At 38.7% G+C, this 12708-nt stretch overlaps 1 protein-coding gene across 1 annotated transcript; it reads right to left on the reverse strand.

Moving 5' to 3' along the window:
* Positions 1–9608: 9608 nt before the first annotated feature.
* LOC148010256 (uncharacterized) lies at positions 9609–12375 on the reverse strand. The gene is made up of 3 exons (XM_087672810.1): positions 11856–12375; positions 11572–11701; positions 9609–11448 (listed from the first exon to the last, which is right to left on the reverse strand). Exons 1-3 carry the CDS (start codon positions 11995–11997, stop codon positions 9912–9914), a joined length of 1809 nt encoding a protein of 602 aa, XP_087528936.1. The 5' UTR covers positions 11998–12375; the 3' UTR covers positions 9609–9911.
* Positions 12376–12708: the final 333 nt, after the last annotated feature.

Raw genomic sequence — 12708 nt, forward strand, 5'->3', positions numbered from 1 at the left:
TCAATGTCTACAGGCAATGCACCATTTTCATAAAATCCCCGCTCAATAACATTTATCTCAGATCCATGGTCAAGTAAAGTAACGCAAGGAGTTTCACATTTCCCTATTTTCACTACCGTTTCAGTGGTAGCTCTAGCGCAATGAATTCTTGTGTAGTGACTTTGAGGAACAAATCCTAGAGTCTCTTCTCCATATTGTTGCATTTGCCTTACCCCACCATGCATATTGCTACAAGATAATGCATTTTTAGCCACTATCTTCTCTTTCCCACATGCTATCCATTGATTAGTAGCATCGTGTATAGACAATCCTGTACTTACTTCATGTTCATATTCAGACTAAATACCCACAAACCAGTTTCCTCTTCAAATTGTAGCAATGCACTAGTGGTATCACCAAGAAACTGACGCTTCCTTTTAATTATGTCAATGATCCCATCATGAAATTCACGCTTGGCAATGCCAAGCACGTCTCCCAAGGTATATTCCACCCGACTGTTTAAGATCCATTCTTCAAGAACCTTCTGAAGATCTGTGGCTGTCTCAATGTCGGATTGCAACTTATATCTTGGCTACTTGTCCTTCTTTTTTCCCTCTTGTTTGTTATCCTGTTTTTGCTCCTGACTGACTTCTTCCATAACATGCTTGGGAGGTGGCTGATTTGTAGCTTTAGGTTGATCCACACTTCTTCTTGTCATTTTTTTAGATGTCCCTGCAATATCATCATCTCTTTTTCATTTTCTTCCACAAGTACATCTGTGTTTTGTACCTTTGCTAAATATCCATACACTAAATATGCATCCACTAGTGATTCTCAACTATTTATGCCACGAATGTCTTGCCCTACATGAGACATTTCATTATCAGTGACCTTTCTCTTTTCAGCTGCATGTAAAGCATGTGCCCATATTTCAGCCTTTGGACAAGCCATCACTTGGCCATGCATTCTATCCAACTGTAGACCAAAAGTAGAAGCATGTACCGTCGCATAAGTATTTCCGACAGCCAAGTCTTCCAACAACTTTTTCATACCTCCCTTTCCAAAATTCAAAGCAAGAGGCAATCCCGTTTCTTATGCATGGATCTTGCCATCTTTCCAAAAGATAAGCTGTCGTGTTAAGGCCTCTTGATAGGCAACACAATCCTTTCTCTCGTGCTACAAGCTGCCACACCACATATATCTTTTTCCAGGCTTAGGGGCTACTGCCCATCCCCTTTCCTCTTGTCCTTTTTCGTCCAATTTTTCAACCTTCAATTGAAGATCCCGCATGTCTTTGACCAATTCTTCTAAGACATCTTCCCTAACAGAGAGAACAATAGCAGGTACATCCATAGGGTTAGCTGCCATAGAAGTAGGTGGCTTGCTAGGACTTCCTCTACTCCAAAAGTTGACTTAGGTCCTAAAAGGGTAAGATGTACCTCTTCTAGCCTTGTCAAAATCTTGTCACAATCATGAATATGGTTAACTACAAATGTCCTGCAGCCATCTTCGTGAAGCTCCTCATTCTTTTCATTGACTTCACATCCCTTGATAGGTACATCATCAAGAAATGGAAGAGCAAGTTATGGAATAAAGTCCATTAAGACTTTGTGCATGGCATTCATCATATGGGCTATGGATTTTGTTGCACCTTGTGGTAGAGTGCACATGCGGACCAATCCAAGAGGTGTCTTCATTGTGGTAATGTCTCGGCTTTCTAATGAAAGCTGAAATTGGTCATTCTTGAATATAGGTCTCCCATAGAATAAATTGGTCTACGTACAAAAGCTTCAGCAAACTCGTCAACAATTAGACCTGAACCAACATTTCAGATTGTGACATGATTAACAGGCTATAGATCTTGAATGAATCGTAAATATCAATTTTTCTTGGGCACGGTAAACCATCAATCTGAGTAAGGTGCTGAAGAAGGTTCTAAAATCTTAATTTAGATCTTTTCATTTAGAAGCTCCAGTAATTTGGCCAAATGCGCTCTTGGAACAGGAATAGGCTTGAGGTTCCAAGGCACATGTGGGACCATAAAAATGACCATAGGAGCCACAATATTTGGATCCACACAACCTATTTCACTTGACTGAAATGCAAAAGCTTTTCCATGTTTCATTAGCATTTGCATAAAATAGTGTTTTTCAGTTGGCGAAAGGAAATAATTATCACCTATTTTGAGCTCTTTTATATGTTCAGATGTGAACTTGTGACCAATGTTGGAAGAATCACGAAGACTTGGCTCATTTGCTGCCCTATTAGCTAGCCCTTCACTTTCAGGAGGCAGTGGGACTGCCAGAGGCTTGACTTTCATATCCACCATCTCAGATTTTGTCTCCACTTGCATCAGCCTTGTTGAGTAAACCAATGTCTTCTTGCTCAACAAATTCTTGAATTGTTTGATAAAAATCTAATGTACATACTTCTATGGATTGATTTTCAGCTGATTTTCTGTATGAGAGGCTACATATATTTTAGCCAATGTGTCAGTAGTAATCAGTCCAAAAGAAATGCCCAAAATATCTTCATTTTCAACCATCATGTCATAAGTTTTCGGCATCCTTTCTACATGGCATAAGTATTTTTATTCAGCTTTATTCATGGTTGGAAGAGACTTATAATATCCCATACTATTGGCTATACATACATATAGATTTGGTAGAGGCACAGTTTTTGTAGCATAAGGAGGTTCAATATTTTTACATGAGTACTGCCATAGCCTTCTTTTACAATACTGTAGCCTGAAAACCCTTGAATTCTTAGGCATTAGGAGGCACAGGATAATCATGCAGTCGATCTCTGTTTCGATGATGGTTAACACACACAGTAAGAAATTGGACAGCTCTTTCATTATCCTTGCTTTGGATTCAAGCATAGAAAGAATCATCATCAAGAGCTTTTGTTTCCAAGCAGGCTTAAAAAATGTAAGATTGCTCAAGAATGATAGGGTAACTACAAGAGTCTTGAACAAAAAAGTGAAAATTGTCTTTTATGTCTCCGATAGTTACCTACACATTAGGACATGCAACATATAACTCTCCAGAAGAGTTGTTTGCAGCTCTCATTCACCAACTTGGATCAACATCTATGGGCATATGCCGCTTTCATAGAGATTCCTTGCCATGACATTTATCTCAGAACCATGGTCTAAGAGTGCAATAGATGGTGTTTCGTTTTCTCCAATTTTGACAACTGTCTCTGTTGTTGCTCTTGCCCAATGTGTACGTGAGTAGTGACTACTTGGAATGAATTGGGCTTCTTCCTCATCATGCATGTGCTATAGACGACCTTCTTTTTGAGAGGTGGATTGCCCAACTGGTTTGGACCAACCGACCATTACATTTTCAACCTTTACTTCTTTAATTTTTTATCCATGATTTCTTTATCTTTAGCTTCAATTGTTGCAATTAACTCTTTAACTGCTTCACATTGAATTCCTTGTGCAATTAGCTTCTCTTCATCCTGCACAAAGACTTGAAGAGCTTGCAAAAAAGCATGCACAGTTTCTTTACCATTATCACCAACATATTATCTTTTTCTTTTGATTATATTAATAATTACATCATGAAATTTATGTTTGGCAATTTTGAGAATTTCACCTAAGGTGAATTTAATTTCACTTTCCAAAAATTTTTCATCTAGAACTCGTTTGAGATCGGTTTACAGATTCTATGTCAGACTACGATTTGTAGCCTGGCTATGCTTGCCTTTCTTCTTTCCTTCGGTCTTCTTTGTTTGCGGTGCATCTTCTATCTCTTGATATGGGGTTATATTTTCACCAAGCTTTGGTTATTGAGACGTTCTTCTAGTTACCTGTTTCGGAGGGCCACAAGAGAAAGGCCCTGGTTCATCTTCTCTTCTTTTCTTTTCTTCAATCAAGTCTTCTTTATGATTGAAGTTAGCCAAATGTGCAAAGGCAGAAAAAGAATCTATCGGTTCTTTCCAACCAATTATTCCTCGAATGCACTGATTGTCGTTAGTCAAATCATTTTTGGATACTCTGCCCGTTCCATTTGATCTAATGCCTGCATCCATACTTTAGATTGCACATTAGCTTTACATGCTTTCAAATTTGATTTAGTTGGCTCAATTTTTAGCCCATAGGTAGCTGCATCAATTGCTTCATAGGCATTCTTTACAGCTAAATCTTGTAATCTTTTCTTCATTCCACCATTGCCAAAATTTAGTTCCAATGGAAGACCAATTTCAACTGCATGAACTTTTACATCTTTCCAAAAGATGAGCTTTTGTGCTTCAGCCTCACAGAAGGCAGAACACTCCCTCTTGTCATGTTGTTGGCTGTCACACCAAATACAACGCCTCTTATAGCCTTCTCTAATGGGTCTTTGAGTTGATGATCGTCCTCATTCTTTAATTTTGACATCTAGCTTCTCCACCTTGGAACTAATTTCTGTAAGATTCAAATGAAGGTCATGCATGCTTTTAATGAGTTCATCCATGATATCATTTTTAGAAGTAATAGAAGAAGAAAGAGTTGGTTGATTAGTCAAAGGAATAGGGGATTTTGAAGGTGGAAGAAGCTCCATCAATGGAGTTGTTGAAGTTGAAGTAGAGCCCAATCTTAGTCGCATCCGCTCTCTTTGAGCAATCATTTTAACTGCATCAGTAACATTTTTCCATGCAATCTTGACTCATGATTCAGAGGTAGCATCTTCTAGGCAATCAATAAGCTTTTCTTGTAGAATGGGATCTACAGCCTTAAGGAATAATTCAATTTTTTGACCTTCCATACTTTGTTGTTCTTCAATATCAACTTGTCCAAATTTACTTTCAAACTCATGGTATAAAGTTGTTGCAGCTAAACCTTTGTTGGGTTTCTCAATAATCCAATCAGTGAAACTTTTCTTCATCATTAGGCCAAAGTCTTCTAAGAAGAATTCTTCGCATAGGGCTTTTTTGAATGTAGCCCAATTCGCATCTCACTGAAAAAGACCATGGATTCTTTATTGAAGACCATGCTTGGCTAGTCTAGCAAAATAGCGACTTCATGCATGTTGCAGTATACCAAAGAAGAGCATTTTCTCAACATACAAGCGAATGAAAACAAAGACATTGTGACCATTAAATTATTTTAATTGCCGCCCAACTTCCTCTAGGGCCTTGATAGCTGTGAAATTAATCTTCTCTTCATGTTGCCTTTGTTGTTGTTGTTATAACATTTGGATTTGATGTTGTTGAGTTTGCTGCAGTATGCGCACCAACTATTGTAGTGTATCTCTTGAAGAATCCCCCATCTTGGAGTTCTCTTACACTGACCTTCACGTCAGGTTCACCAATGTCGCAACACGTAGGGTTAAAGGTCGCCACAGGGGTTTGGCAAGAAAACTGGACAAGATAGATGGAGATGTGTGTTCAAGAGATAAGTAGATTACAATGAATGTTTAAAGGTTCAAGAGATACTTCACGGTCAATTACAAGGGTTTGAGAGAGAAGAATGTATGGGGGTTGAAGAGCTTAGAATGTATGGGGGTTCAAGAGCTTAGACTCTAGAGATGGTAGAGATAAGCGAAGGGTTGAAGGTTTCAAGCCAAGTTCTTGAAGATGTTAATAGAGCTTCCAACTACATGTTCTTAGCAAATACCACAAGAGTATTACCTCATAAGTTCTAACTCAAATCAAGCTAGTTTTCTTGACTATAAGAGCAATCAAAACATGATAAAATAAAGTACAATATGCTGTTATATATCATAAACAACTCTGCATCCCATCATTCATACATGATGCCATAACATGAATCAACTTTGCATGATTACATAATTTCAATGTAGATTGTTAGGGACAAAAGCTTATGAGTCAATTACAAGGCTTGTAGGGCAAAGAGACTTGCTTCAAGAGAGCTTCAAATTGAGTTTCTGATAAGGATAAGTTACCACAGCCAAGAAATAAGAGAATAATCTCCTCTTAATTCAACTCAAAGCATCTATGAATGAACTACAAACATTGCCCTGCCATAGGGGCACATAATACTTGCATTTTGGCAAGATGTCTTCTGTAGTGTAAGAAATGAATTAAAAGAACACTATTGTAGCTAATTCTCTGAATATGGTTGAAGATATCTGCCCCAAATCAGCATAAATATTTTTCAGAATTCACCTCTAATAATAGCATAATCTTCCCCTGACACAATGTCGGTGCGTTTGGTGTTGAAAGTCTACCACAAGGGTAAGAGACACCAAGGTGAAGAGAGATTTAGGGAGAGGAGTGGACGGAAGAGGTAGGGTTTGAAGAAATAGAAGACGTAGAAGAATACTCACATGAAGAAATAGAAAATATAGAAGAATACTAACAGAGATGAAGCATGCCAGTTTATTTTTGCATTATGGGAAGATAATTAAACTCTTGTAGATAAAAATGTGCATAAAATAATTCCTTCCTCTATGCTGCTCAGATTGCCAATCTGATACTTCCGTTGTCTTTGAAAGGGGGGTAAAATACCATCACACCTAGCTAGAATTCTACCAAATCACTCCTTCTTCATCTCCCACTTCAGAGTGTTGTTCACTGCTTGAAAACAGTGATCATGCATCACACGATTTCGCCAATCTCTCTTTTTATATAAAATCCTCTCAAAATAGCTGAAAGCTACATGCTTTCTTTTACATGTTATCCTAATCTAGAAGTTGTCTACAGTTTGACAGATTTTTATAAGAGATAATAACTAAAATATCAAAAATTGGCTAAAAGTTATCCAAAAATCTAATATTTTGGAACCATGGATACTAACACTAATGCCTAAAGTGGCATTGGCTCTCTAGATCTATAAAGAAGCCGCACTCTAGATTTTTTTCACACGATGTGCGTGTAGCAGCACGACAACATGCTTTTAAGGCCTATTATTAAATATCCTTATCGGTGAATATTTTCTTAATAAAACATAACCCTTTTCTATTCAATCTGTAATAAGTAATCCCTTTATATGGGACCCTTTTGTGTGTAAAAATAGTATTTTAAAAATCCCTTACACTGAACCCATGTGATACTACATACATATATTTATGAATGACCTCCCGGGACATGATATAAGCCTACCTAACTAAGCATATTGCAAACTCTTTCTTAAATAGCCTTATTCATGGGCTTTGCAACATCATCCTTGTGTGGGATGTAAGGAGCTATCAAGTAATGGTTATATTCCTCTCATCATAGAATTACTCAAAAGCACATGAGACATATTCACCCCCATTGTTAGATCTTAGGCATTTCATTATATACCTAGATTGGTTCTTAACCATTGCAAGAAAGCACTGAAAAGTAGACAAAACTTATGACTTCCTCTTTCCCTTCAAAAAATGGTAATAGTCACATTTGTGTCTTTAGAGGCACACCATGAGTAGACATGGTAGATCACTACATGAAAAAGAAATCACACAAAAAGTAAAAGGTCACAAGAAAATTCGTAACCTAACGTGTTACTTATATGATGCAAGATGGCTAACAATGCTTACGCATCAAGCTACATTTTGCATCTTTCACAAAATTCATTGCAAGAAGCATCACATAAGTATCAATCGAATAATTTCATTTGTGGATGTTCATTGAGGTCACATATGCAATACTTTTTAGATGTGCTCCATCAAGGACAATAGCAATTGTACAAGCCCCAACATAATGGCCTCCAAATTCTTGTAGCGAATCTTTACATGTTTAAATATGATGGTTTCTTTGACACCCTTTTGGATCTCTACATCAATGACACATGTATTGCAACTTCCTCACAAGATGCTATCAGAGATGTAAAGGAGCTCATTGGTGCTCGATTTCTTATATACCCTAATAATCTCATTCTTTCATAATATTGAGATAGAAAGAGATCCATATAGAATTTGTCTCCATCAACATAGGTACATAAATAAGATTTTGTAGAAGTTTCAATTTCAATCATACTCTCCTACAAATACACCTCTCCCATTTTCTCTAAACTTTTGTAAGAAAATCTACCCAATTACGAGAACTAGGCATCCTGAAGGTATTCTTTTGTTTAGGAGAAGTTGTAACTTCTGTGCCTAGTTCTCAATCCTTTTGCTGATGTAGGGATATAGATTAGCAAACTCATTTACTTGCAATATTCCTTTTTTTTTTGGTCTTTCTTAACTTGTGGGGGATGTTAGAAGAGCATTTAGTGCTCTCATGTGTAAGCTCGAGCAAGCTACTCATGAATGTATGTGTGCATCATGTGGGTTCAAAATAAGGTATTTTTAAAATACCATTTTTATACACTTTTTACATACAAAAGGGTCTAATATAAAGGGGTTACTTACATATCGAATAGAAAAGGGTTATGTTATATTCAAGAAAAATCCACACATAAAGATATTTATAAATAGGCCTTGAGTGCACATGATGTAGAGGATATACATATAGTAACTTCCCCGAGTGTGAAAGCCTATGCAAGTCAACAAACTTTATCCATCTACATTTTCTTTTCCACCACATTTCCTTCACCTCTCATTTGATCCACATTTGTACACCAAGTGGGCACTTTTTCCACCTTCCACATTGACCTCCTAATGAGGTATTTTGTACATAAACTACACTTGTGAATACAATGTGTGTCAAGTATTTAGTTGTTCTTTCACTTTCTTGCACTCAAACCATTCTTACTCTTTGTTTTCTCATAGTAATAACAATCAAGTGTTGGCAAAGGTTTTGAGTCAACATTCCATTGGCAAAGGTTTCTAAGTTTGTATACCTTGTACTTTGGTGAATGAGAGAGCACATTGCCTTCATGTATAAATCACAAACAGAAATTGTGCCAACTCAATACATATAGTTAATACTTATATAACTTTATGTACTACATATTCATAGGGAGCTACCCTTTTATTTCATTAGCATTAGTAAGTAATCCAATAATTCATGTCTTCTTGTTTATAGCAATCCCATTTACAACAAAATCAAGTTGGCTACAATACATCAATAATAATAATAATTAGTTCTAAGGAAGAGGACATGAGGAAGGAGCTATGCACAATCATAAAAGGACAACTATTGCTAAATTAAAACTATGTTAAATTTGGATATAGCACTTAAGAATTTGAAGCATAAACATTAGGACAATGTGCACTTGGACAAACAAGGGAGGGCACCACCCCTATCTTTTGAAATGTTAGAAGAATTGTGCCAACTCTCCACTGTACATGCTATGTGGCACCCATGTAGCTTTATGCTCAATGTATGATAGAAAAATATTTTTATTTTCATTATTGAGCTTTGAAAGGAATGCAATCATGAATCATGCTTTCTTATTCATAGCAAGACCATACATATTAAATCAAGGACAAAACTTTGTTTGTGAGTTAAAACAAGTGCAAGTAAGGTCTTCTATCCCCTATCCATACGCAAATTCAAAGTCTATCATTCATCTTAAAAATATCGACTACCTCATTTCAAGACCTCTCCCAAAGGCTAACCATGTAAAGCTAGTTTCTTTGTATTTGGTAATTGAATGTCGTTGTGTGTGATTATAATGTAATTATGTCGCCTACAAGTACAAGGAAGAGTGTAACAATAGTAATTTCTACAATATGTTAATATCATGACTTGATAGTTGAATGATTTCAACACCACATAGAAATTATCTAATTATGCTTGACAATGCGTCATAGAAACAAAGAACAACGGAATCTATTATCTAAGGCTATATTACAAATTACATGTGGCCACAGTTGCAAACAACAGTATAGCTGCAAAAGTAAGTAGACTTGGACCCAAAAGACAAAAGAAATCGATAAAGCGTGATCCATGCGTACATCTTGTACGGCTGGTGTAGTTCTATGATCAGAAACCATCAGGGCCCAGCTTCGAGGGGCAAATTGGGGGCTTTTAGCAGCTGCAATATGATTGTCTGGCATAAACTCATTGTATGCAACCCCTCTCAGTTATATTGGGCAATGGCCGGCATGGCATCACTTGTAATGGGACAAACTGTCAGCAACCAGATGCGAGACCATGCTTTCCCAACGTAACTCCCTGGTCATATCTTCGTCTTGCGAAAGCAAGGGATACTTTGTAAATGATGCCACCGAAGTAGTGGTGCTGAAGACCTCATCCCCTTCACTGTGATCATCATTTGCCAGTAATGAATTAACAGTGTAATCATTATGCTCTGATTTGTGATAAACTTCATCGATTTCATAGCTAGATTGGGGAGCAGAGGTTGCGCTCACATAATCGAAAGGGCTTGAAAGCTTGGGCAAATCACATTCGAGAATCATTTCTCTATGACAGTTTGGAGCTGTGATCATTTGAGGGCCGCTTGAGAAAGAAGCAAGCATGTTGAGGCTCATTAACTGATCACTCCGCCCATTCTTTACATTCAGAGCCGACAATGGTAGCTCTGATTGCACAGTCGGTGTAACGGCAGATTCATAATCAGCTGCCTGATCAGGGATCTGATCCACTGTTGGGGATATATCTCCAAGATTGGGCGTATTAATGTTATGACGAACCATGAGACCAGTGGGCTGAATGATCCTAACATTACAGGAGCTAATTAGGGCTTCTGAAGCGATGTTTGAACCAGGAACCTGGACGTCCGGCAGCTCAGGCAAATCTATATTGACCTTCAAATTGGAGGTAGCTCCGGATGATGCAAAGGCGATGCCTTGATCAGTACTATTGTATGCTACTAATTGGTTAGAGCTGTACGTTTTCATGGTGCTAGAGCTGTCACATGCTACTTGGTTAAAATCTGTAGCTACAGCTGCTTGCTCGAGTAAATTATGGCTCATTTGACTAAGGAGATCAATACCAAAGTCATTAGCAGAGCTCATCAAACCACAGCTATTCGAAACAGAGGCAGATCCAAGAAGATCACTGTCGGTCTTATAATCATCAGCTGGCGGGGCGCCGCTATGGCGGCTGCATGTGCTATACTCATCATCGAATTTGTAATTGGATTGTTCCAAATTACACTGCAAGGTATCGGGAGAAGAAGGGAATATGGCACAGTCCTTGAGATTATACTTAGGACCATAGAGATAATTAACAAGCTTTCTTGCATGAAGATGATCAGACAAGCTGCCAGCACAGGATATGATGGGTGAGCTGGATGAATTAGCATCACGAGGAATGGACTGATTATGATCACGATCAAGAGCATCCGATGAACACGGATCAGATGAATCTAGTGCAGCCCAAAGATCGAGTTTCTCTCCTTTGGCGAGACGGGTCTCCACCTCCTGTCTCACTGTTTCCCATTGAGCCATGTGATCTCGCACGGTGTATGACTGATGGTAGTGCCCCATCTGCAAGAGCTTCCAATCTTGACCAATACTACTGCACCACTTATTGTAAGGCGGCTTAATCCTGCAGTTGACATAGAGTCGATGTGTCGTGGGATCGATCCCCATTCCCGACAGCCTCTTTTTCAGGTGGGTGTTCCAGTGGTTTTTAATCTCGTTATCGGTTCTGCCAGGCAGCTGAGAGGCGATGCTTGACCACCTGATTATTATAACAATTAGAGGTTAAGGAGCAAGTTTGTTTATTGAAGAGAACGATGTTAATTATATTAAACACGGCACGAATATATCCTGAATTAATTAATAAGGCTGTTACAGTAATTACCTGTTTCCTAGAAGAGCATGCAGCTGGATGATGCTCCTCTCTTCGTCGACTGTGAAGCCGCCACGCTTGATGTCAGGGCGAAGATAATTGATCCATCTCAGCCGACAGCTCTTCCCGCAACGCTGCAGCCCTGTGATATGAATCCATTATTAAGCGCATGAATCATTAACAAAGGTTCAAGCAGTAACTAACATATAATAAGCCGTGATTCCTGGACTTGAACCAGTCGACATTGTTAATCGGCCAGATGTTTCTTGATTAAGGCATGTTTGACAGTGGATTACCAGCAAGCTTCGGAAGGGTCCTCCAGCTGCCGTGATGCCCGTTATTGCGCCTGATGAACGAGACGAGCTGCTCGTCCTCTTCAGGCATCCAGGCTCCCTTCTTCAGCCCGAGCTTGTGGTCGCAGCACCGCGCGCGTACCATAGCGTAGTAGCTTATTAGCAGCTCGCCACGATTATAATCGGATGATCAGCACTACAGTGAAGCAGTCGCAGGTAGTTCTGAATTGTATGGCTGGCAAGTCGGGAGCAGTACACCCAAAGCAGCTGGCAGCTGAGCTAAAATTTAGCAAACTGTATCACATGGCTGATATTACGGTCGATGCACGGTATCGATCACTTCATGGGTCGGAAGGAAGTAGGACCGATAAACTGTAACAGTAGTATATCTATTTATCTATCTACCTATATCTATTATCTAAGTAACTGATGAGCTTATTCCTAGAATTACTAGCTTAAAGCACATACGAACAAAATATAATAAAGGAGTGCCACTGTTGTCAAAGGAGTGCAAGTAGCTACAGGACGCGAGAAGCCTTTTCACAGCAAAGGCGGGATCGAAAAGACATATCCTACGTCAAATGGCTTACACGTTGCGACCCCTATTAACTCCCTCACCAGGCCTACTCACATGAAACCCAACATATCCGGAAGAAAATCCAAGGCATCTTGATCGAGACCCCCTGCCTTCCCAATCATGCAGTCGACACGTATAAAACTTGCAACACATTATTTCCGGAATCGGGATTCGGAAGCAAGAAAATTTCATTTTTATAAAGGGAAAGATATATGTTACTACAAACATTGTTCTTCCTTGATTATCTCCACAAGGCTTTGACTTTCAGGCTCCTCCCCA

Source organism: Lygodium microphyllum, chromosome 30 (genome assembly GCF_053477565.2).
Source record: "Lygodium microphyllum isolate KBCC chromosome 30, Lygodium_microphyllum_v1.1.10, whole genome shotgun sequence".
NCBI lineage: Eukaryota > Viridiplantae > Streptophyta > Polypodiopsida > Schizaeales > Lygodiaceae > Lygodium > Lygodium microphyllum.